The following is a 26910-nucleotide window of genomic DNA, read 5'->3' on the forward strand; positions in this document are numbered from 1 at the left end:
TTCTTATATAAATACATCTTTCTCAAATGCAATCATTTTTATATTTGGTACAAGAGACTGGGATCCCAATCTACCTATATACAAACAGCACAGAATTACAAGAAGAAAATTTATCTAAGTCAAATTTCTTAATTTTTATTAAATTCAAAAACTGCAGGGAAAAAAAATCACAAGTTTCTAAGTACAAATAAAAACAAATCAGCTAAAATAAAATGGTTGTCAAGTTAAAACTCATTTTCCATAATTTTCCCTTCCTTGCTATTGCTCACAATACCACCAGAAATCCCACAAGTGCTTTAGAAATTGTTTTTATCTTACCAACATGAGAGTAAACCATAAGTTTACTATGTAAAAAAGCAAACTGTTTAGGCACAAGGTGGCAGAATACATAAACACAAATATCAACCATGATTCCTTACATTTGTCAGTTGCAATCCAGGTAAGCTAGAGACCTGCATGGTCTTGTATTCCGAATGTCAGAGCTTACTCAGTGAAATAAGGGCTTTTTTTCTGTTTTTTTTTTTTTTATGTTAAAAGTTTGCTGTGTATTTTTTCCCTCCAGAAAACAGAGAGAAGCTGTTTACGTCAGTGGTATACCTTACTGGTCAGTGCCAGTGTTCTGGCTAGAAGAGTGGCCAAGGTGACAGAATGGGTTCCAGCACCAGAGAACGCCAAGTAGAGAAGCCGTAGTGTGAAAAAAAGACTGGTTCATACTTGTGTTGCCAGCGTAATTAATAGTTTGGTGACCACCTGCTAAGACAGCATGACAAGCAGTCACATGCTCTTTGAACGTATCAGTTGGGCTGGGTCATCAGCTGCTCTCTCAAGAGAGCAGTGATCAAGGTGAACAACCAACGTCTGCTGCTCTTCTAACTACACCTAAAGGAACTGTCAAACTGAAAATTAAACTGCAACAAAATTAAAACAAGCCTTGTTCCAGATTCTACCTTTTAGCCATTGTTTGATACTTGCCATTCTAATAACAGGTGCAGTTCCACTGTCATTCATAAATACAAAATTTTATTTGCACTTCATTAGTTTAGAAAGACCACAATGTTTTTCAATACCACAACATTCAGGACACACCAAGTTATTCAAATATGTAACTACTGATTTACCACAGCTAAACTAAACAGTGCATTTTAATAAAAGATATACCAAAGATATAATTCACAAATTCATTATCAGACAAAAACCTAACACAGTATTTGCTTGATGGGAACAATTTCCACCATTAGGAAAGAAAATAATTTTACCTTAGGTTCCCTTCCCCCCCCAACCCTACAGGTGTCCAGACAAATACACAAATATATTCCTTAACACAGGAAAATGTATAATCTTTTTTTTTTTTCTTTTAAAGAATTTGTCTAGGACAGCAGCATTGCTTTTTACACCTTCTTTTAGAGCTTGAATATATCGTCATTCTTTTATTGAAACCCGATGATTCCTGCAACCAAGTTTACGCTTATGCGGAAAATTATATATGCTACTTCGGAGTGCAATCTTAGATCTGCACCAGGTGTGATGTCTTGGTACACAAATAAAGGTTGCAGCATTAAACAAAATAAATAAAAGACTGCCAAAAATTAAACTTAGCTTTTCAATAAATCCAGTCAGCAGAGGATGCTACAGCCAAAAATGTTTTCACTACATTAAAAGGAAACATAATGATGATTATGGAAGCTTTGTACATAAAGTCCTCTGTTTTTAAAAAATTTGTCTTTAAAATAGTTAGCAAAGCACCATATACTTATCTTCATACCAGAAGAGCTTCTGCCTGCCTGTTTATAATAACAAGAACTATTACAACATTTATGTCAAGAATAGGTATAGATTTAATTTCTCCTCCTCCACGACTGGAAGTGTGGTAAACCCCCACCGACTGTACAGTATTTATAACACCGGGGCAATAAATGAGACATCATTGTGAGGGAGAGGGGTAATAATTAAATGTTATAGCTGAATCCTACACAGGATTGCATATTTGCATATTTACAAGTTAGTGTGTAGCTCTGACTCGAATAACAAAGTGCAACAAGAAACTGCCAAATGATTGTAGTGCAGAGTAGTACAGATACTTTCTTTACCCTCCTGCTCCTATTTTCCACCCTGTATGGAGTAACAAGTCAACAGCAACGGACATGTGGCCTTGGAGGAGGCAGTTCTGGTGGGATTTCTGGCTCTGGTTGCAGGGACAGGATACTGTTGGACAATTCATTTCTTATAACGTCCAGTGGCATCTTAAAGAAAAGAAAAATCACCCGTAAACAGTCATCTGCATAGAACTCAGCACAAAGAGCTTGTTTCAAGAGTTCACTGTCAGGCAAAGCCTCAATTCCAGGATCTTTTGGTCCTTTTTAATGAACTACATTTGGATAAGCTAAGAATTTATTTCAGAAAAAAGTTACAAGATATATTGTCAAAATAAAGCTACTTCCTAAAACAATTGCAACAAATTACAACAGAACTGCCTGCAAATGAAAGCAAGCAAATGTACAGTCAGCTGCTGATATATAGTGAATTTATAGAAAGTATAGTGAATGGGAGCAGACATTTACCAAATTCAACAGCAGAATCTGTGAACTACATCATACCCACTGCACATTAACCAAAAATTTTACTCTCTGTGTTCTTCCAAGAAGTACTTGCAGTCATTATTTAAACATTGACCACTTAATGTGGTCAGAGGAACTACCACCTGAGTATTTTACCTTTCTCAGAATGTCATCAACAAGTTTTAGAAATATTTCATCCACATTAAAATTATCCTTGGCACTTGCTTCACAGAACCGCATCCCAGTTATTTGCTGTGCAAACTGATGGAAGAGAAAGGAAAATAACTACATGAAGATACACACAAATAGAAACAAACAGCAAACATGCAGTCATCACAAAACCTTTAAAAAAAAAATCCAAAAAACAACTTTCCCCAAATCTGCAACTCAAGTCTTATTGAATTAATAATCCTGAAACACATACAGCTAATTTTCACTTAAAATTGGTTTCCTGTAAAAGTGGGCTGCATTTGTCCAGACTTAAATCTGAAAAAGTAATGTCTTCAGTTGATGTGGATTGCTGTAAACTGCCAAAAAGTAAGCAGTTTTCAGAAGAGTTTATCTCGACCTTATTATTAAAATGCAGAAAAGGGAAGTGCAGATGTAAGAATTAGTCTTGACTTTCTAACAGCAAATGCTTCATTTCCAAAGATGTGATGGGTAGCTGAAGGGTAACATCTGTGAATGTCCATACCGATAGCATCCTCATGAAGATGGTGTTCCAAGTGTCATGCTAAAACATATTCTCTTGTCAGGTTTCTGACCACTTTTGGAGTTGTAAGAGAACAAAAGAAACACAAAAACAAAGGTGACCCAAGCAATCAAGCAGGGCTCTTGCCTATAATAAAAAACTACTGAAAAGCAAGTGTCTGGAAAAAGGCTCACAAAGATGCCTTGAGTAAAGATACCTTCACTGAAGTCTTCATCATACGCTCTTTCAGAGCCCAAAAAGGAGTATTCCCCACACTATTCTGTAGTGCACACCAGCTTGTAGTTTATTCTTTCTTTAGAGCAAAGACATACTGCCCCAATAGGAAAGCATGTAATTGCACGCTCTATAAACGTGAGTAAATACCACCTAGATTTTGACAGAACACCATCACTCTCAATATGTTCCTTTGGTCTGGTACTCTGAACAAGAGCAGCCCCGGACTGGCAGCATCGATGCCACAGCCACTTTGCTTCTAACAGTAACTAAGGATTTGGTTAGACCTGTTCTTACCTTTTCTCCCTGCTGTCGAGTAATCTCTCGATCAACCTCACAGTCCAGTTTATTTCCAACTAATAGAAGCTCTGCATCTTCTGAAGCATACTGCAATTAAAACAATTTTAATTAACTAAACCTAGGAATGTGAGATTTTGTAATGTAAACACCATATTAAAAAGGGCAATTGCTCTACTAAGGAAGGAACCACATGCCTACACAGTTTCTATGTAAAAGCTCTTCCCAAACTTCATTTCAAAATTTTCCAGTTTCAATTTTTAAATTCCATTTTAAAAACATGACTTGAGAACTAGCTGTTCTAGCTTATCTCAGAATGAACATAACCTTATTTCAAAGACAGAAAATGATATTTTTTATTTCTCGCAGTGCACAGGTAAATGAGTAATGTTACATATTGCCACTGACACTTCCAATTGGGACAGTTCTAGTTCAAGGAAGCAGGAATGGACAAACATTTTGCAACAAAAACATAACAATGTTAAATCCTGGCTAAAAGAATCCAGCAAAAATTAGCTGGCATTAGATTAATAATCGTATATGAATGTTGTCGAAAGTCTTACAGAGTACCTTTGAGGAAAAAAATTGTTTCTTAAAAAAAATGTAAAAAGAAAATACTTAAGGCCTACCTTATCAATCATTTTCATCCATTTTGGTAAATCGTCAAATGTTTCCTTCTTGGTGATATCATACACCAAAATAATTCCCTTGGCACTTCTGTAATAAGCTGAGGTAATGCTGTTGAATCTCTCCTGACCTGCTGTGTCCCTAAGAAGCAGCAGCAAACATTGGCACAAATATTTCACCAGTTTGCAAAGTACAGAATAACTTTGTTTACATTATAATAAAAACACCCCCCCACAAATTAGACACTTTTATTGAACATTTCCTTCCATATTTGAGAATTTCAGGCCAAAAAAATGGAGCAGTGCTTTCAATTCTAAAACATTTTCATATCAGGACTACTTATCCCATACTAACTTCACCAAGAAAGGCCACCAAATGGTTCTATAGGTGTCTGAGAATGAAGCTGTCCAATGCAAATGTACCAGCAGATGAAGCTGGTTTTGTGTGGTTGTGGGGCTTTTTTTGGGTTGAGTTTTTGTTTGTTTGTCTGGGGTTTTTTGTTTGATTGATTCTTTTTGTTTTTGTTTTCCCAATAGCCCTGAAAATATGAAAAAAATAAATGGATCCATGCTTATTAATCACAGCTGGATAGCCAACTATGAAATGGGCAATGCTTTGACCATTATGATTCAAGTTTTCAGAGCCTTTTTGGATCAACCACAGCAATTCAGCCACGGTTCTAAAACTAATGCAGAAGCTACTAGCAGAAGTGAACAAAATGAGAGAACAACCACTACGTGGCACAGCTTTTGAAAGCAGATACCTGGCTTTCACGCTTACAGCTACTAATCTGAGGTGTCCAAATAAGCTTTCCATTCTCACTTTCAGAATTGTAGGTATTTCAGACAGGGTGCATCTCCACTGGAGACTATTTTCCAGCAACAACACCATATTGCCTGTACTAGCTATGGCTTCTAACCCAAAGCAGATGAGACAGAAGGGTTACTTTTCATTGAACCATGAAAACTCACGAACTGCTTTTAATCATATCATCAAGCCTGCTTATGGAAGATTTTTGGCAGTTGTACTAAAACAAAATAGCTGGTACATACCCTAAGTCTTAAAATGTGACTGGTATCACAGCTGCAAAGTAAGTTATATGGCGCTCCAAAGCAATCAAACACTTGCTGTTTGAGTTCAGCCCCCAGAATCAATAGATAATTTTGATATTTCACTGCTAGAGCAAGCAGATGGACCCAAATTATGAGTGGACGGGGGAAAATGCGTGCATGTGTGTTGCGGCTCAGAAGTTCAAAGGAACCCTCTTCAACAGTCACATTTTAGACAAAAGGAGGAGGAGGAGGATGAATTTGGGAATGAGATCAACAATGGAGACCTGTAACACTTGTTACCAAAAAAAAGGGTCATGTTCACAAAATGTCACATGAATTGCCCTGAAGAATTGTTTTAAAATCTATGCACAACAAGCAGTAGAAAAAAATACAAATCTATCTCACTCTTCACAAAATCTTTAAGAGTTTTAACTAAGGTTTAAAAGTGAAGTATTTTCTCCTGAAATTGCCACAAGTGTACTTGACAGCAACAAGTATTTGCGAGTGATTTCACAAAGTAAAGCTGTGTCCACTAGAAAAATATCTGAAACCTCTGCTTCACAGCCTGTGATGTGGGTAAAACATTGACTACTACTTCACTGCAAGCCAATGGGATGGCAATAAGGGGCAGAAAAAAACATCCATTTTTATTTTCTTTTTATTCAAATCCCATTCCATACTCCGAACTGCAGAATTACATTCATACAAACCTTTGGGGCCCTACAGAAGGTGAAAACGGTTTCAAAAGGGTCAAGCTCTAGTAGTATTTCAGACGAGTTTTAGATGGTTAATTGGTTGCTTTATCACTAATGGGGCATTTTTATTAAAGCAATAAAGTTCTGGCAGCTGAAATTGCATATATAAGTATTACTCAGAGCAAGTAACTCTACTTGCTCTTCCACTACTTCTTCACTATGGTCAGATTTATTTATTGAAAGGTCTTTTTTGACATTCACTCATTGAAAGATTTAAAAATTCTAATACGAACCGTTGATTTTCCACATATGGATAACATTGCTTCAGTGTTTATCAACAGAATTCTCCGAATTATGACCTTGTACAGCAGCCCCTGCCATCTGTTGCTAATCCAGCCTACTGATCAAGTGTATTGAGATCCCTTTAGTTCAATTTTTCTGAGCAGACATAACTAGGCAGCAGGTGGAAGGGCATACCTGATGTGGATGAATGCATCAACTCTGGCTTTGGCCAGAGTAATGGAAAAAGCTTATTTTTTCACTGGCCGGTCTTCCCCTGGAACTCTGTGCCCCTACCAGAACACAGAAATAAAGGGGCTATTTCAGAGTCACCTGGCTGTGCCTTCAGGTCAGTGCTAAGGACCTTTAGCAGCTCCGTCACAGAGGGGCTACCCACGTACCACGTCACTCAGTTTATCCATTAGAAAAACAAGAGGGGAAATAAACACAGTAATGTTCAAGCAGCCTCTCTGAAGAAGTCAGCAACACACTGTAGAAGCCTTGGGGTAGGCGATGGAGCCAACCATGCAACATCACACTCTGCCAGCTCCAACGATCTCCAGCTCCATGTTTCCTCCAGCCTGCCGAGTGCTGTACCTCCAAGTCTACTGGGTACTATCAATCACCCTCTCCTCACCCCACAACACCCTCAGGCTCTTTAAAAGTTTATAGTATTCCCAGGATGCTGCTCCTCCCTGTAACCTCAGGTTCTCCACTTCCCTTCATGTAGATTGCTCACCCAAATATCACACAACATGATGTGTAGTCTGGCTTGCTGGCTTGTCAAGACACACCACACACTGTGGCCCATGCAAAATGCCCACGGACAGGCTGGCTGCCCACTACATGTGTTAAACGGCCAGATGGCCAGTGAGTGTCACCTGCCAGTCGTGCTAATTACAGTGGATTATGGCCGACTTGGCCTCACTTTAAGTCATTGACTTCCCCACACTTCATACAACCAGCACCGCTACTGCTGCAGCAAGTTCAAATGAAACCAGTCAACAAGTTTCTGACTCTAAGCCTGACATTCTAATCCTCCTTTCCTTTGAAAACTGGAAGAAAACAAGCTGAATTTGCTGTCTCTAACGTTACACTAACATCGCACTATACTTCAAATCAATATTTATAAATATCTCAAGGGTGCGTGTCAAGAGGATGGGACCAGACTCCTTTCAGTGCTACCCAACAACAGGATGAGGGGCAACAGGCACAAACTAAAGCACAGGAGGTTCCATCTGAATATGAGGAAAAACTTCTTTACTTTGAGGGTGTCAGAGCACTGGAACAGGCTGCCCAGAGAGGCTGTGGAGTCTCCTTTTCTGGAGACATTCAAGACCCGCCCTGGACACCTTCCTGTGCAATCTGGTCTGGGTGAACCTGCTTCAGTAGGTGGGTTGGACTAGATGATCTCCAGAGGTCCCTTCCAACCCCAAACATTCTGTGATTCAAATAGTAAGGTGAAAGTTGGGAAAAATATTTCTGCAATAAGAAGTTTAGAATGCAACCCCAGCCTGCCTAAATAAGTTGCAGTTTGATATCAAGTTGATCTTTTCCATGGAAAAATCTCATCTTCTACCAGGTGCTACCTTCTTTTTCATGAAAATGTGGATTCAGTTCTTCCAATATTGAGGAAAAAAAAATGACAACCTATAATGCAGAGCTACTACTAAAAGAATATCCAACTTAAAGTGCCTTACTTTCATGTGCAGTGCTGGAGCGATTAAGTTTGTTATACTATTTCACAGATGTATTACTAAAATACTCCAGCTGCAGGAGTGTAAGGATAGCTATTGTAGCACTAGTAGAAAGCTGGAAGAGGCAAGCATTATTTAACTAGGCTAACAGTACACAACTTCACAAATTTCCTAAGTGATACTAAGTGCTGCTAGCTCTTTATTTGCTCTGGTCAGAATCAACATGAAAAACTAAGTCAGTGTAATTTAATTCAAAATCCAGAAGTCCAAATAATGAATACTACAACCTGATCAATGATTTGGCATCACTGGAAAAAAAAAATAACAGCTCACTTCCTTTTTAATGCTAAAAGCAGTTCTCTTTTATTGATTTTTCAAGAAATTGTTCTAATGGAAATCATTAGTATTTCTAAATTGTAATCAGAAACATACAGTCTGACTCCTTGACTATTTATAATCTGCAATAACAGAATCCCACTGCTTGACTGTTTTTCTGCTTCCAAAACAAAAACTAGACATCACTCCAAAAATACAAACATTACACCAAACAAAGGCAAATAAAAAAAAAAAACAAAACACAGAAAGCCCATTTTTAAGTGTTGACATGTCATATTCTCACTATTTCAGGCTGCATAAAATACAATACAAACACAGTTGATCTTAATTAAAATCAGTTTGGATAATTTTTGTTTTACATAAATGTTCTCTGTGTCTATCTAAAACAGTTGCTTGAAACAAACACATGGACAGACTCAAAACTGTCTTTGGCTCTGAAGTTAAACTGGTCTTTTACAACTGGTGGTGTGAAGTGGCAACAGAAAGGAAACATTTTTTTCCATAAATAAAAGTTTAACACTAATTTAACACTTTCACATCCTCTGTGCTTTTATGAAAGCAGGTAAAATTTTAAAAAAATTTTTAAAGTCATTTCAGAGACTAACTCTACGTGTCAAGCTGAGCTTTTTCCTCCCATAAAACACGAATATATTTAGGATCTTTTATTTTATGAAATAATTTATTTCAGAGATACTGAGCAGAAGGAGCTACATTCTGTGATATTCTACGACAGGTGATCTTTCCCTCAGACTCTCACCCCAGAGATTTTCCAAGATGACAACTGCCCATTAGGAAACACTGAGCTGGCAGAATGTGAACTTTTAATCAGAATGCACCAATTTAAACAACCTTCAGAAGCAAATGAAGACTGTTTTCTTGCCAGGTTAAACCTATGGAGATACCAGAGACCCCCTCTGGCTCCGCAGCAGGGCACTGGGCATCTCAGCTCCCAGCAACCAGGTCCTTTTGAAGGGGAAGGCAGAAGTGACACTGCTGCTCATGTCAGCTGAGCGCCCAGGTTACTGGGGTAAGGAGTCATGGTCACACACCCCACTGTCCTGCTGAGAACAGCACACCTATGCTTCAAATCAGAAAAGTGGGGTTCCTATTATTTAGTCTGGGTTTCAGGCTTTGAAAAGCACTGATTCATAGATACTCAGATACTTCGCTACCCCACAGCTGCCTTGCCTGAACACATTCTCACTGAACACATCAGCTCGTTTCAGCCAAGAACTGCAATGTAGAAGCAGATTTGCTGTGTCTATGACTTCAGGAAGCCCAAGGGGCACTACTACTGTTCCTGGTGGCACAGGGAAGGTGGACGCTACTCTGTGTCCTCAGTGCTGCTCTACCATTTAATAATCTAAGGAGCAGGAGGTTGGCTCCAGACCCAAAGTTGGCGAAATAGGGGAATACTTGCTGTAAGGTAGGAACACCTTAGGCTAGAGGCAAAAGCAAACACCTCAGTGACCCTTAGTTCACAGTATCCCACTGTGAAAGGAATAGGGGACACAAGTCCAATTTGTGTACTACTAACACTCTACTACAGCAGCAGCTGTGAAAGCTGCTTTCAAAAGGACATCCTGCACACCTAATTGCTTGATACAGTCAACACAGTACTGCTGGTTTTGATAAATTCAAGTGGTAGAGCTCTGTGGAGAACACTCTGCTGACAGAGTGGTCAGCAGAGAGACAGGTCAAGTGACCATCAAAATACCCAAGTTAAGCTTTTTTTTAAACTGTTCTTTTCTTGATTTTTGAAGTAGACTCATCAAATGCCTAAAAAAAAAATAAAGTTTGATGCTTTGAAACATAACCTTAGTTATTTTAAGAAAACAGATACCCATAAACTTCAGAGATTACCTGTTCACCAACTAAAAGAGTTTTTTGTTGTAAAGTTACTGTAATCGTTGCCTCATACTTTCTGGTAGTCTTATGTACAATCTTAGTTCTGTCTCTGTGTAGGAATGAAAGAAGACTGACTTAGGACCAGCCAATGCGACTTAAGTCTGTATTTGTAAACTTTGAAGTGTTTCACTTGGTAAATTGCTTTCCTCTTTTAATCTCACAACTGAAGGTACAATAAGGAGTTGAGGGAGCTGGGGCTGTTTAGCCTGGAGAAAAGGAGGTTGAGGGGAGACCTTACCGCTTTCTACAACTACCTAAAAGGAGGCTGGAGCATGGAGGGTGTTGGTCTCTTCTGCCAAGTAACAAGTGATAAGGCTAAAGAAAATGTCCACATGTTGCACAAGGGGAGGTTTAGACTGGATATTACGAAAAATTTATTCAGAGCAGGTGTTTTCAGGCATTGGAACAGGCTGCCCAGGGAAGTGGAGTCACCATCCCTGGAGGTGCTTAAAAAAAATGTGAAGATGTGGTGCTTAAGGACACGGTTCAGTGGTGGATTTGACTGTGCCAGGTAACGGATGGACTTGATGATCTTAAAGGTCTTTTCCAACCTAAATGATTCTGTGATTCTATGATAATAAGAGTTTATAAATAGGCCCAACAACAGAATTCTGGATAAATTAGCAAAAGGAGCGCTTATCTCATTGCTTTTCCAAAAAAATCAGAAGTATGCCAAAGCAGTTTTAAGAATTAAGTAAAAGAACAGCAGTTTGACAGCCACTATTGGAAAGAAAGGATGTTGGATTTTATCGTATTTTAAAGTATTCTCTCTTTACACAGTGTTTTCTCCACCATTTTAGCAGGGCTTCACACAGGAGTAACAGTCACATTTTATCAACCTATGAATTTTTAGTAGCCATCCTACCAGCATATTCTCAATATGTGGAAAATAATGGTTTAAACATCTCTTTTCCAACAAAACATCTCTCCTATAAAGTATTTACTCAACGTGAAGAAATTGTTTGATAAGCTTAGCACATTTCGTAGCAAGAATGTATATCAGGTGTACAGTAGCATCTCCATACCAGAATTTTTTTGTTACCTCTGTCAGCTCCAGCAGACCCTGGCTAACAACCGCTGGCTCAACTGCCAGCCTTGTGGTCAGAGGTTTCCAAACAGGGACAGATGATGGATGAAGACATGCCACTGACATTCAAGTGTTAGATGACTGATGGTACCAAAGATGAAGCAGCAGTTAACTCAGAGGGAAGCAAGACAGACACATGGTGTGACAGACAGATGGTGACCTGCCAAGAGGAGTTAGTAAGCTGAATTCACTGCTTCCATGTAGTTAAGAATGAGAAACCACCAGAACATCCCAAAAGTGTAATAATGAGTATATTTAGAGCTTTTTTTCCCCCTTTTATGGATTGTTAGCAGGTTTAACAGTTTAACTGCAATGCCAGTTATGCATCACACTCTGTTAATAAACCAAAGCTAAGCTTCTACATAGTAGTATGTAAGATTAATGTGCAGAACATAGCTGGTTTATTCTCTCATAACAATGTTTATGTGTACTACTACTCTGCAAAACAAGGGAGCTCTTAAGCTCAATAATTCCTAAATAGTAAAAATTGTATTAATCATTTACATGGAGAATCACTATCAGGAAACATGTAACCTGCTCCAGAAATGAAAAGCTTAGCTTGCACTTTGAGCTTTCTCTAGTAGGACATTGGTACCAGTTAAAGTATAGAATCTTATTTGTATGAAAGCTTTTTACTTCTCAGTGCTGTTGAGAGTGGATATTATTTATTTAGTCTTGAATGTTCTTAAAGTTATTTAATACAGCATCAAGGAGACAGCACCGACTGTACCAAGTTTTAGAAAAACAGTTTAGAAAATACTTCACAGTTGTTTTATAATTACTGGTACAATGAAGGTCGGTTTTAAACAGTCCAGAAAATGAAAAAAAAAACAAAACAAAACAAACCCAAAGTGTACTTTCTCTAGTGTCTATTTAACACAGTCACCTTTTGTTGTTTGTAGAACTCCTATTTCTTGTGTAGGTGATATCATTCTTCTAGGAAAAGCGACTTGAGATGCATTAACATTTCAGTACTTACATTCATGTCCTATTTCTAACTGTATATCTCCTTCCCCTCTCCACAGAAGTCTAAGAGCTATTTAATTTTGCTTAAGCCTGGTGGGAATGGAGGAGAGGAGGAATACGGTAAGAGCTAAACCAGCTTATAACAGTTAATAGTATTAGACAAGCATATTAATTCATGCTAGAACATAAAAATTAAAACATACTGCTGGTTGCACATTTGTTTTACTTACCAGATTTGTAATCTAATTTTCTTTCCTCTTAGCTCTACTGTTTTGATTTTAAAATCAACACCTATAAATAAAATACAGTAAACAGAAAAGGAGGAATAAGAAGCAAAAGTAATGAGGGTGTAATTAATTTTTTTTTAAATTTTTTTTTTAGTATCAACTTGTAACAGTCTGAACAAGCAGAAGGATTTGCACCACTGTGCGTCACCTCAAGAACATCATGGGGATTTGACAACCGCTATACAGTCTGTGAGCCACCCAGTTTGGCAGCATCACAACATAAACCTTCCACTTTGTGCAACACTTGCAGCAGCAGGTAAACCCAACATAATAATAAAACAACAGGCACAGTGGTTTTTTTTTCTCCCCTGTTCACCTTGACTGTCAGGGACAAGCCTTCTCTACTCCCAACTGGCACAGATGCCCCTGAGGCATGGTGTGAAACCAGACCCTCCACACCAGTTTTGCTGCCTGTGAAGTGGGAACAATACACATCTGATTTCCAGGCTACAAAAACATCTGTAAAGTACTTTAGTAGAAGTGCTGGAATAATGGTTGGTTTATGAAGAAGATTTTCAGCACTGTCACTCTTAATTCCTGAAAACATTTATTAGCAAACTACTTAGATTTAGAGAGGGTATTTGACTTGAAAAATTTCTTTTATACCTGTATGGTACTTTTATCCAGCATCTCAAAACTCCAGCCACATTTTGAATGCAAGCTAAATATCAAAGATAGAACCATGAAGACTTTGTTATACAGAAAGATTTTACTTCTACAAAAAAAAATAATGCTGGCAATCAATATGTAAGACATACTACAGTCAAACAATACCTAGACAGAAAAGGTTACCACCTCAACTACAAGAATCTTTCAGGGTACAAATGTCCTAGAATATCATAACATTTGTAGATCGTGAACTTCCTCAGTTTAGTATACATTTCTATCAAGATTTTTGCTTCAGTTCTTCTTTCTGAACAGCAGTGCTAAATCAAAAAGGAGGAAATAAAAAGACAAGAGAACATGGTTCAGACTGGTACACTTAAACTCACACAGAAGCGAAGAAGCATAGTGTGCTGGAAACACTTTTGCTGTTTCACATACAGTTGCATATCAAGGATAGGGATGGAAGTGAAGAGGAAAAAAATATTTTATTTTCTCTAACAAATACTACACATTTTCCTAATGTCTACCCTTGTAAAAGCTGAGTGTTCCTGCTGATATTGTTAGAGTCAAGACTGGACTATAACTGTGACAGAAAGGACTTAACTTGGCCTGTATGCAAAGCCTTTCAAAATGCCTGAAAATTTAGCTAGGGGGAAAAAAAGTGCATTTTGCATCCTGAAAACCAGTTACACATTGTTGCCTTGGCATTTATTTTGAACTTCTTTTAAAGATAGTTATGTCTGTAAAGTTGTTGGTATGAGACAATAAAATGGGCTAAGTTTTAAAAAACAGATAGACTTTATTAACTGAAATGTAAAGGATACATTCAATTCTATTTTCAGTTTGCAAAGCAGGTTGCCACTGTTCCCCTAGTCTAAAGACATTGAAGGATCATTGACCATCATTCTCCTAAAAATCCCTTCAAGCAGCTTGCAATTGCACATCACACAGTAATAAAAATATTGGTTATCACCACAACATTGGTCCTCCTCCATGTCCTTAAAAGTGTCTGGCACGTTTATTCACCAATTCTTGGAGAGCTATTCAGGACATACGATGCTCACACTTCACTTACCAAAAACTATCACATTCAAAACGCAATAGAGTTCTCAGGCAATACAGAAGCTAAAGCATTACACTGATTTGTACTACACAGTCTACAATTTTAATGGCAATTTTCAAGTATTCATATGCAAATTGCAAAAAAAAATATTAGCATTATTTTAGAGCATTTATTAATCCTAACTTTAAGAAATGTTTTTCTCCACTTTTGAAAAACCATCTGTGTTAGTATAAACACAGAAGAAAGTGAAATGATCCAGCTATTCTCTAACATCCAAAATGTGGGAAATCAGAATTCCTGTAATTACCACTTCTATTACCAAGTTCTATTCTTCTATTACCAGTTCTATTAACAAGGTTGTTTTTTGTTTTGCTAATTTTTTTAATAAACAGATCCATTTCTACTATTAAAAGCCTTTTCTCTATATAAATGCATTTAAACTATAAAATGTAATTGTCTTAATGGTCACAGCTTTGTCTACCACAAGACAAACTTTACTTGCTAAGGAGATAATCAGTATTAACTGAAATTGCTTCAAAGCTCTCCCTTCCTCAAGGAAATTTGAACAAAATTGTCCACATGTCTCAACGCCAATTCCCAGTCCTCCCATTATCTCATACACAACATGCTATATGATTTGCCATTTATATGAGAACTCAGGTTAAAAAATAAATAATGTTTCTTTTCTTTCCTACAGAAACATATATAGAAAAAATAATCTATGACGCTCATACAGGTGGATATACTCACCTTAGGCTAGCAATTAAACAATTATACTTGTAGAGGAGCTTGATCCGAGCAGAGAGAGAATATAGCTCTGCTATGTAAAGAGAAACTCTGTTGTATGAAAATTGAGTCTAACCCATTTCTGATCCAAAATCATGTATTAAAAACCATTACAGGAATTTCATGCAAGTTTCACCAACAAAATATTTTTATTTTTACAGAAGAGGTTTATACACTGCTGTCTTGCACAAACTAAGGAACAAAACCAGTTTATTCTGCTTTTTTTAAATGGAAAAATAATGAATCATGCAGAGAAAAATCCAACTGTTGTAAATTTTCAACTTGGCACGTCCTGGGACTAAATGAAATGAAGTAGCAAAGTCTGATATTAAAGAGATTTCAAAATAAATAATACATCAACAGCATTCTTATTTCAAAGGTAGATCTTTCACTTAATCATCCTAAACTCATGCCACGAAACATCTCCCCATTGTCAAATTTTGCAATGAACAATGCAATGAGTAGCAGCTTTGGAAAAGTGCATTCTTCTACAGAACTGTTTGAATCATTTAACACTTAAGCCAGAGAGCTTGCCAGAACGAAGCAAAGGTTGCTCAGCTGCTCTTTGTAATCAGTAATGCTCTGCAAGCATCAACACGATACCAAAAGCTTCATGTCTGTCAATACTGAAGGAAAAAATCTGGCCACTTTCCTTTTGCACATGAAGAAACAACTTCCTAAGCCTGTCAGGTTTCATTACCATAGTTCACCATAGACCTGCCAAAGGTGGCACTTAGACTTTACATACAGAATTGGTAATTTAGTTAAAGCAACAAAACAATTATCTGGTTTTCACTTCAATTTCCAATATCATCTGGAGTTAAGTTCAATGAAACAAATTATTTAGCTTGATTAACATCAATGAAAATACCTAAATGAAAAGTTTTGCTATCCATAAAATTACTCCAGCTATTAAAAACAAGAGGAAAAACTGTTAATAATTGTCTCTGAGAGTCAATTGGGAAACTAACACTTTCCACTCTACGGAAGACAAATACTTCTTAGTTGTAAGTGACATTGAGAGTTAGACAACTGCACCTTTTCATTCACACATGCTAAGCCAGTCTTGTATGTTCTTTATATTTGCAGTTGTAGAACACAAGGTTCAGACTAGCTGCTGAAAACTCCCATTATTCAGCAAAATAACTGCAAACTGTTCTTTTAAGCATCTCTACTCAGCACAGGATAGAGAGGGTATTAAGCCTGCTCTTATAAACGGTGGGGGTTTTTTAAGAAGTGCTTTGTAATGCTACAGTGTTGATGCCAGCGATATTTGATGAATTCTTTAAAATGTTTGCTTCGACAAAATCTTAATTTACCGTTGTTCTGAGTAAGATCTGTCTTTCCTAGTCTTGTTAAAACTAATTCTTAGATCTGTGAAGTACAGGCAAACTGTCAGAATTTTTTCCAAGTTCCACACTGTTTGTAATGATACTGGTAGTCCTTGCACACCTACTACTCCCTCTAGGCAGATCCCAAAACACAACTAACACCAGAGTTTATTAAACTCGTGGATTTGTTCCATGTTCAGTCCCGGCACAGCTACACTAACACGTTCCCCATCACGCGCCTCCAGTAGGGCAGGTATCCCTTTAGGATATCAAGGCAAAACTGCCACTTAAGCACTTGCACTTAATTATGCAAACAGAACCGAGGTCATGGTTTTATATATAGTTCAACAAACTAGAGGAATCAATAATTACTGTTGTCATGGTTTCAGCTGGGATAGAGATAATTTTCTTCCTAGTAGCTGGTACAGTGCTGTGTTTTGGGTTTAGAATGAGAAGAATGTTGATAACACACTGATGTTTTAGCTGTTGCTAAGTAGTCAAGGACTTTTCAGCTTCCCAAGCAGTGTCAGGTGGACAAGAAACTGGGAAGGGGCACAGCCAGGACAACTGACCAAAGGGATATACCATACCATGTGATGTCATGCTCAGTCTATATTTGGAGGGAGGAAGGGGAGGGCATTTGGAGTTATAGAATTTGTCTTCCCAAGTCACTATTACACATGATGGAGCCTGGCTTTCCTGGGGATGGCTGAACACACCTGCCTGCTCATGGGAAGTGGGGAATGAATTCCTTGTTTTGCTTTGCTTGTGTGCGTGGCCTTTGCTTTACTTATTAAACCATCTTTATCTCAAACTGTGAGTTTTCTCACTTTTACGTTTCTGATTCTCTCCCCCATCCCACTAGGGGGAGCGAGTGAGTGGCTGTGTGGGGCTTAGTTGCCGGCTGGTGTTAAACCACAAAACTGTTGACAAGTGCATTAAATCTAAACAACACATCTTATCAAAATAAGGGATTTTAAAAGGCTCTCTTTAGCTGCTACACCACCAGCAAACTATTGCTGGTTTGCATGCTACCTAGTTTGCATTTTAAATGCCCACCGCCTAATTTATTGTCAAGAAACAACCAAACGTACACATGCCAGTGGAGCCAACAAGTGCTTGTGTTTACAATGACAGTCAATTGTGACCTCTGCTCAGTCAAAGTGATGTGTGGGGAACCAAAAGGCTTATCACGATCTCCCCTTCCATTAAAAAGTCGGCCTCCTCTCTATACATTAGGCTTGTATGGACCACAGGCAATCAATGCACTCAATATTTTCTAAAATTATTACATTCATACCATGAGTAAATCTGGACCATCGCCTCTCTTTTTATGAATTAAAGGTATGCATTTTGGATGTCAGATTTTAACCCCCATTTTTCTCTGAAAAGGCCTTTTTCAAGAATCCAAACGCACACCCCATAAGACATAATGAAAAAGGCACAAAAATATAGATCTCAGATTCTGGTTTTGTTTCTGATTTTGTATCTATTAAGCATTTCAAAGTATACTGATGCAGTTTGCCCCACCACTTCAAACTGCAAATGAGCAGCTGCCCTCTCCCCACAGGCTACATATATGTCCAATAAGGCATTAAGTACAGTAGCACTTATGTAGTGTATGTAAGGTAAGCTTATTAGCTAAGGATTTTCAAAATTTTATACAAAGTACATTGTTTTTGTTAGTAGCACATCAGCTTTAGATTAAAAATATGCTTCATGCAAATGAGAATGTCTATTACAACATGCACTCAACTGACATGCTTTTTCCAAGGAAAATAAAGAGCTAGTAGAAGTGTTTTTAAAATCAGATTAAATGCACAGCTAAGCAAACTGTCTGCGCTCCTTTCAAAAGTAAACAGCCTTAAAAGAAAGAGAACAGGCACTCAAAATAGAAGTGCACTAATGAAGTTCTAGATAAGGGCAAGTCGGTGAGGATGACGTATCTTGTCACTGAACCAAACTTGGGACTGTTCCAAATTTGAGACTGAAATCCAACAAAAACAAAGCCTAGGCCAGAACAGATTAGACTATATTCATTTCTCACCCCAAACAGGAACTAGAAGTTATCTACTAAGGCGTAAACTAAAACACACACAACTGTGTCTACCCTCTCTCTTTAAAATAATTCATGTAGAAATAAAACAAATAGTGAAAAAACTTCTTACTATGCATTTTGCATTTAGGTGTTGTGGGTTTTTGTTGTGGCAAAAAAAAAAAAGGAAGCGGAAACCATTTTGCTTAATGCACACAGAGTGACCTTTCAGAGGCCAAGATTTCCTGATAACTAAGTTAAAGGAGGAGTTGGGAAAACAAACGCAAATAGAGCACAAAAAAACCCTCCAACTAAAATCAATTCCGATAGATTAAATTTTCAGAGGTCTATTAGTGATTTGCATCAAAGCAATTCAAACAGTGAAAAATAATCAGACCACATTTAAAGAAACAATCAGTTTAAAAATTCAGAGGCTGCATACTAATTAAGCATTAGAACAGACACATAACTCAAAGACTACAACACTTTATTTAACTTGGACATCTGGCAGCATTATACAAATATTCTTACTTCTGCTACAATTGATGACTGAGGTCACATGCTTCTTGAGGTAAGAACCATCTTTGTTAGTCCTGGTCTGTAACTAAATACAATACAATACTCACACCTATCCAGAAACCACTGAAGTCATTGAAAAGATGCAACAGCTTCAATACTGATTTCTACCATCTTGTTTGTGGGTAGAAGCAACCAACAACAAAAGTTACATGGAGGGGAGAGGGGAACACTGCAAAAACTGTTTAAAGAAGAAAAAAAACCCAAACAAACAGAACAAAATCACAAAACATTATATCTTAGTTTAATTGAAGCTATAGGATATGCAGTTAATTTTAGAACACACAAAAGCAGACATACCTCTTTCAGAATTCATGTTATAAATTTAAAGGTAATAAAAAGAGTTTTGGAAGCATTAAGTGTTAGTCATATATGAGCCAGTTTGGAGGTTATTTTAGAGGCAGGTAATGTATGTTGTTCGTGAAGCTTCAGTGTGTAATTCTAGAACAATTAACATGCAGCCATTTGAGACTGCTTGCCTAAAATAAAAGTCTACCCCTATCTCAACTGGCAACTGTGCTACAGACCAGAATTAAACAGACACACCAACAACAGGGGGGGAAAAAAAAGGTAATATACATGCAGTGACTAACTTTTGGAGGTGTAATTATACCGATTTTTTAGGAAATTCAGCGATTTTTGAATGCCCAATATACAGCTTCTAAACATCTCAGATGCCTGGTACTTCCAAATTCAATGAGAATGGAGAAAGTTATCATGTCTTTATGTACTTGTGGACAGTAAAATGATAAAATCTTTCACAAAATGTAGGTTTTTGACACGATCTAAAGTACTAAATTCAAAGCATGCACCAAAATTTTGGTAAACTGAATGAGGTGAAAGAGGAACATGGAATGAGTAAAACTCCCTGTGCCTTCTTGAACAAGACTTGCTGTAAAAACTTCCGATTACAGAACAGGAAATAACTACCCAACTTGAAAGGAAAACTGAACGTGAAGAGAAATTAACTTATTTGTGCAGCATCCAGATTTTTAAAAGGCAGAATCTATTACAAAATGAGACTGAATTTAGCATTTCACTTTGGCTATCAAGTTTCTCACTCCTTGAGATATCAGAAGAAATCGGTTATAAAAATACTGCTGTCTGCTGTTAAATAGTTGCAATCTTAGCAACTGGGAATATTAATCATCTTCCTTTAAGGACAGCGTAGTGAACATTGTTTGCAGAGACTTCAGGATTTTTGTGATGAAATGCACTCTAAAAAGTCTGTCTCTTCCATTCTATGGCTTAGCTAAAACCATATTATTCTGCATAGTGCATGCACCACTTTATTTAAACGAACATTTAAGCTCACAACTCCCAGAAAGAAATAAGAAAGTACATAACCAAGAATCATATGCCCTATGTCCCTACTTTTTTTTTTTCCTTCTGACGTGCTCAGCTGTTCACAGCGGAGACTGAGTTTGACAGCTGCATTCCACTCTCCTCGCAAACTCAACTACCCATTCGACACCATTCAAGTGCCCTCTTCATTTTGCCCGTCATTTTACTTGCGTATTCTCATATATGTACTGACTAGGGACTACAAGGTACTCTGACAGTTCTGTGGTGTTGATATAATCCTGAATACTTCTGTCAGCTAAAGTTAACATCTAGTTTACAAACAAAGAAAAAGTCTATTTCAAATTTGCTCCTCTTTGCAACCCCTTGGTAATAAAAACCCCCATACTTCCCCCAAACACTATTCATGAACCCTGACAATTTATATCATCTACCTACTACATTTTCCTATTTTAAAATATAGTCTTGTTACCTTATGAGGACTCAAATGATTACGCAAGGAAAACAATTGCTGACTACACAAAATGCTGTAAGACATGCTTAGTTGACAGATCCCAGGCAAACAATGACCTTCCAGGTGCCTTCAGTTGCTGTAGCCTCTGGTGTCAATTGGAAGTGACAACGTCGCTCCTAAAGGTGAAAGGCAGCAGCTTCCAGGGACACAGGCTTCCTTTGCGAGCTGCATTTCCTAAAACTAGGGTTATAGAACTGAAAACGAGGCTGGTTCATGCATTCTCCCTAATTATCTTAAGGTTTTGTGTAAGACAAAATTGTTTTCTGTTCCAGTTTCCAGCTTCCTATTTATTAACTCCTCTCTATTTGTAGTTTGTCAACTAATTGCAGCACACCATTAATGAGATATTGGTTTGTTTTATTTACGCTATTCTGCACTAGCCAAAAAGCCAATATATTAGAACAGATATGTACTAACACCATGGACATGCAAAGATAAGAAAGGACAATTCTCACAGAAATACTCATCACTAATCAGAACTTTCCTCCTTTTTTGTATAACAGCAAGAATTTCTCAGTCTGAATACAGAGCTGATTTCAGGTAAAGCAAGAGACATCTATTTCTACACCCACCCCAACTACACTCTCAACATCACGTTAGGGAAGGGAAAACAAAGTATTTCAAGAAAAATTACAATGAATTATACCTGTCAGAAGGAACCCACAGGCACATACAAGTGTAACAAAAAGATAAATGTTCTTCCAGTTGATGCAGGATGTTTTTCTGAAAATTTTATGTAGATTATTCTTTATCTCAGATCACATCAAATTACTAAACTTGTTTTTAAACCACAACTGTTGTTATGATTTACTGAAAAATTATTTTTCAAATGGTTAGTAAGCCACCTACCACATTCCCAGTGCTTGTGAGAATAAATCCTGACTGGGTAACTAAAAAACTGAGGAGAGACTTGAAGGGCAGTCCTGAAAGATGACCAATTGATATTCTTAAAATGAATAGGCTGATACTTCTAAGTGAATATAATAATGTTATATGATAAGCTTATGGGAATGAAACTTAACATTTATGTTGTTAGTCCCAATTTGGTAAGATTAAAGAGCATAATGAAGAAAAGGTTTGAATTGTGACAGAAACCCCAAACATATGTATACACATATAACTATATATGTATATATCTATATATCATATATATGTATACATATTAAAACCAGAAGCTGACTTACTTAAGATTGCTCTGATAAAATATAAACCTAAAGTTTTCACTATTGCTAGTGTTTAATTAATGGACGTTAGGCATTTCACATGGACATGGATACTTTAATTGCTAGGGAAAAAAACTGCTCGGAAGAAAAAGCTATGGAGCTCTGTAAATCTAATGAGTTCCCAACTTAAATACCCTTTCACACTGACATCAAAGTAAGGTGCAACAAGGTCAAAGAGTATTTCTTGTGAAGTCAAAGGAGTCTTACACCACAGCACGTTTGCACACCACTGATCTGGATCCCACAGGCTTCAATTAGTCCAAACCAGATCGTAGGTCACAACATTCCTATCCTGAGTCACAACAAACCTTCCCATTGCAAGCTTAGCTGAGTAAGAAGCTCTACCTGTGGCTGTGCTTGTAAACCAGGACTGAAGGAAGCTTCAGCATTTACTACAAGCAGCGCTGTAGCAACCAGCAATGAGCTGGCATGAAGCACCCAAACCGCTCTGATGTCACCAAGGGTAAGGCCTCTCTCCCAGGATGCTGTCACACCTGGCAGAAAAGAGCTGAAGGATAAGACTGGGCCTCAGAAAATGTACATACTAAGCTAGCATGTAAAAGAAAAGCCGAGGAGCTCAACTTTATTTGAGAGAGCAAGAGAGTCAGCCACCCGAGAGGTGAGTCAGCGCAGGGCCACAAGTTTGGGTCAGCAGGAACCTCAGGTTCAGAAATTAAAACCCAGAAAGAAGCATAACACCCACAGCAAAATTAGATGGACAGGTAATACTGCTGAGTACAGGAATTTTGTACATGTGTCAGGGAAGAAAAGCAGCAGAAAGGCTGGGGATGAGCTAAGACATGGTGGATGCAGGTAGGACAGACAACCATGGGACCGAGCAGTGGTTGGGTAAAAGGTCAGAAGAGAGGCCTCTGACAGATAAAGGGGCTCTGGCAAAAAAGAGGATGAGACAACACCACTTTAAAGTTAACACATGAATTGCAACAACCTCACTATGGAAATCTGAATTAAGACGTATTTCTTTTGGGACAATAACTACTTTTGGGAGGGGAAAGGGGGAAAGGGAGAGAAGCAGCAAAGGCAAGCACTCTTCCTTCAATACCCATCTTTGAATCTTCTCACAAATGTGGCAATGAGTATTTACTCACTGCCTTTCAAAACATCATCCTTTTGCATGCCAAATCTGGCATATTTGTTTTTAATTGTCAAGAGTTTGAAAAAACTCCAAGCCACAGTTTTGGATTCTGCTCCTGTGTGAATCATGCAGGTCCAACGGGGGTCAGGCAACAAATCATAAATGGAGATCAAATTTTATTTTAAAAGAATAAGTGTGTGTATTGTGTGTATATATTTATATATATGTCTTTGTTGACAAAGCTTATATGATGCCAATATCACCCCTGCACAAGCATTATTCCATTATAGAAAATAAGTTACCTTAACTACTCTGGATTTAACACTGTCATGAAGTGAGTAATTTTATATCACTGCAGACACAGAGAAACATTTCTAGAAACAATTTCTTTGCTGAAACAAGTAATAAAACCAAATTATAACCTAACAGTAAGAACAAACATTCAGACTTGGCACATAAAATTGTAAACAGCAACATCCACTTCTCATTTGACAACCACATGCAAAAATCAGTAAATATTTGAGCATACTGAGTATTCTCAGTACTATGTAAATAGCAGATTAAGTAAGCAAAATATTCTATGCAACTAATTTAATGCCCAAAATAAATACATCAAAAGAATTTTAGATCAACAGCACATTGGGTGCCATTATGAATACTGTGCTGAAATCTGACAAGCTATTTTTGAACACTTTCAAAGAACTTCAGTATTTTGAGATGAGACTGAAGTCATGTTGATGTGTTTTTATTATAGAATTTACTTTAACAACCTGGCCAGGCAGTCTTCTTAATTAGCATTAAAATACTGTATCTTCTTTAATTGAATCCATACCTCCTCTTTTCAGCAGAAACACTTGATTTTTCAATGACATGGCCTCATTATCCTAAACAGCACTTGGGGCCAGGAGACAGCCAAAGGTTTTGGGCATTTGCAATTCTTCCACTATGGGAGAAGACCTGTGAGTAACCTGTACGCTTTCATACAAAAGGTTAAGGTGTTAGATATTGTTCTGTTTTGTTTGTATTTCTCCTGGTTAGGTATAAAAACAAAAATGTACGGTTGAGACCATTAATACCAAGGTAAGGGAGTAAATATGTACTCTAGCATTTTATTTAAAGTACAGCTTTGCTCATATGAGATAGATACAGCAAATTTTAATTATTCTTTTGGCTTCATAGTCTTTTGACATTTAATCTCAAGGCATATTCTGTTTACTTCCTCTTAAATTGGATCAGTCAAGGGGTTTTCAACAATGTTTCAAAACACATTCTTCACTTACAATTCTTGAAAACCACTGCAGTAAGTGATGACAAAGGAAGAGCTTTATGAGTTCAACTGTGTATCAAAGTCTGACCTCAGGTCATTTCGGAGTGTGGGTTATTTTCAATCTACATGAAAAGTAAATAGCAGAAGTTACTTTTTCTGACTCTACTGTGCAAAAAAGAAGAGTGCCGGCAGACTGTGAAAAGCTTCTTAATTTAACAGTCAAAAGACTTGGGAGATTCTCAACGACTTTCAAGTGTAGTCAGAGGACCTTGAAAGAATGCCATTGCTGTGAAGTCTTTCTACATGTATTTTGGCACAAGTTGATTTCCCTATGCTGCTTTATGTTGGCACACTTCGTAAATCAAACATTACATAATCTTCTGTCTAGCAGCATACCATTTATTTCCTGTTTCTTTTCTAAAATAAGGAAGTTTCTCAGCTTCAATCACTGTCTCAAGTTATCTAGCAAATCAGTTTTGCTCACAAGGCACCAGACTGGAAGGCTGGACCAGGTCTAGAGAACCTCCTCTCACTTCCCAAGATTCACATCGGGAAACCAACCCCAGTTACAGAGAGCAGCCCAGCTTTGAAGAAACCTTTAATGTAGGTCAACCCAAAGAAGACGCATGTGAGTTCAAAACAACGTATAGACCTGGAGAATTTATAAAGAACACATTTCACTATTCTACTTCCTCAGCTGTACCATATATTTAATTAAATCTGTCTGACTACAGAAACCATCAGCATTTCTTCATTACAACACATCGCTTGAGGATTAATGCCTCTCACAGGCTACTGCTGTCTTTCCAACTTCTACAAGTTTAAGTCACCAACTTCAAAGCAAAAAATATACCAAGAATAACAGTGCTAATCTGCACTATCAGATTTTTAGAGGACCCACAAAAGAATGCAGCAATTGATAAAATACACATTAAAACTAAAGTAAAAGTAACTACATTATTTTGTCATAGAAATATAGTTTTGGATAGTAATAAGTCAACTTCTAAAAGGCAATACAATCACCTTCCATCAGATGCTATAAGTTTCCTCACATTCCAAGGTACAATTAAGCTAAGAACACATATTTTCCAATGACACAGACTTGACAACCACTTTGCTGCAACACTCAAGAGTTCAACTCCAAGGACAAGACTCTAATAACAATGCAAGCTAACTAGCTTGTTTTCCTCCCTTTACACATCTGTGTAATAAAAGGCAGCAGGCACTAAATTACCTCCAAGACTTGTACAGATGACTACATCATGAATAAGACAGCACACTACAGAACTAGGAGGTTGCTCTCCAGTTAGTTGTGTGAGAAGCAAAACACACAGCATGCTCAAGAGGTACTACTTTTCAAGAAATAAAACATTAACTTCCTCAGATCTAACATCACAGAAGGTTTCTTGATGAAGGCGTAACAGCAATCTGGAGTTAATCAGGCTATGGTCTGGAAGAGTATTTAAAGTGACATCAACTACATTGAATACACACTGTGCAACTTCTCAACTCCCAAAATACTTCCGTTTACCTACATGCAACATCCAAGATTTGTGCATAATAACCCCTTTTACCATCCACCCCTGATTTTTTGTAAACTGTGCTTTTTTGTTTGTGGTTAGTAAGGCTGAAACGGGACACCCAACAACCTTCTAAAAACTTTCAAAGCCAACTAGGGCCTCCACGATCTTTCCACCAAGAGCTGGCAAGTCTGACACCAAGGACCCCACAAACCCCCTGCGAAGCGGCACAGGGCGAGGGACCCACCCCGGGGGGGGCACAGGAACCACCATGCACCCCCCTGAGGGGGACGAGGGCTGGGAGGCACCTGAGGGGGACAGTCTCCGGCCAGCATGTAGGGAAGGGGCCCGCACTTGTGGGAAGGCAGACGAGGGGCCAGGGTCGGGCCATGCGGCAGGGTGGGCACCGCGGCGAGGACACCCCCCTCCCCGGGTCGGGACGCGGCCGGGCGGGCGCCCTTACCCACGGTGGACTTGCAGGCCTCGCAGAAGGTGTCGTCGGTGAAGCGCTCCATGAGGCTGGTCTTGCCCACCCCCCGCGACCCGATGATGATCACCTGCAGCTTGAAGTCGGCCGGGCGCGGCGGCTGCTTCCTGCGGCGGGACTGGCCCCCGGAGAGCGCCGGCGACCCCCCCGCCGAGCCCGCCCCGAGGTCCAGCCCGCCGCCCCCCGCCCTGCGCTGCGGCAGCCCCGAGCCCGGCTCCATCAGCGACGCATGCGGCGCCGCGCTGCCGCCGCGCTCCCTCCCCACCCCCCGCGCTCCCGCCCGCCCCGCCAGCGGCGCCTGCGACTCCGAGGCAGGGACAGGAGCGGGCAGCGAGGACGAGACGCGGTCGCCGCCCGGCCCTGCGCCCAGCCCGGCCCGAGGAGAACGGCAAC

General features: G+C 38.5%; 1 protein-coding gene across 1 annotated transcript; it reads right to left on the reverse strand.

Moving 5' to 3' along the window:
• Nucleotides 1-109: 109 nt before the first annotated feature.
• On the reverse strand, nucleotides 110-26910 carry RAB12 (RAB12, member RAS oncogene family). The gene is made up of 6 exons (XM_013371758.3): nucleotides 26494-26910; nucleotides 12655-12715; nucleotides 4407-4545; nucleotides 3778-3867; nucleotides 2712-2816; nucleotides 110-2240 (listed from the first exon to the last, which is right to left on the reverse strand). Exons 1-6 carry the CDS (start codon nucleotides 26735-26737, stop codon nucleotides 2127-2129), a joined length of 753 nt encoding a protein of 250 aa, XP_013227212.2. The 5' UTR covers nucleotides 26738-26910; the 3' UTR covers nucleotides 110-2126.

The sequence above is a fragment of the Columba livia genome, chromosome 2, assembly GCF_036013475.1.
Source record: "Columba livia isolate bColLiv1 breed racing homer chromosome 2, bColLiv1.pat.W.v2, whole genome shotgun sequence".
Taxonomy (NCBI): Eukaryota; Metazoa; Chordata; class Aves; order Columbiformes; family Columbidae; genus Columba; species Columba livia.

What these genes read in the sequence shown, in the direction of transcription:
- RAB12 (XM_013371758.3), bottom strand. Translation starts at nt 26,737, where the DNA reads ATGGAGCCGGGCTCGGGGCTGCCGCAGCGCAGGGCGGGGGGCGGCGGG. An exon ending in GGATGAAAATGATTGATAAG is followed by an intron (nt 3,868 to 4,406) that starts GTAGGCCTTAAG and finishes TTTTAATTGCAG; the next exon opens with TATGCTTCAGAAGATGCAGA. An exon ending in CTCGACAGCAGGGAGAAAAG is followed by an intron (nt 2,817 to 3,777) that starts GTAAGAACAGGT and finishes CTCTTCCATCAG; the next exon opens with TTTGCACAGCAAATAACTGG.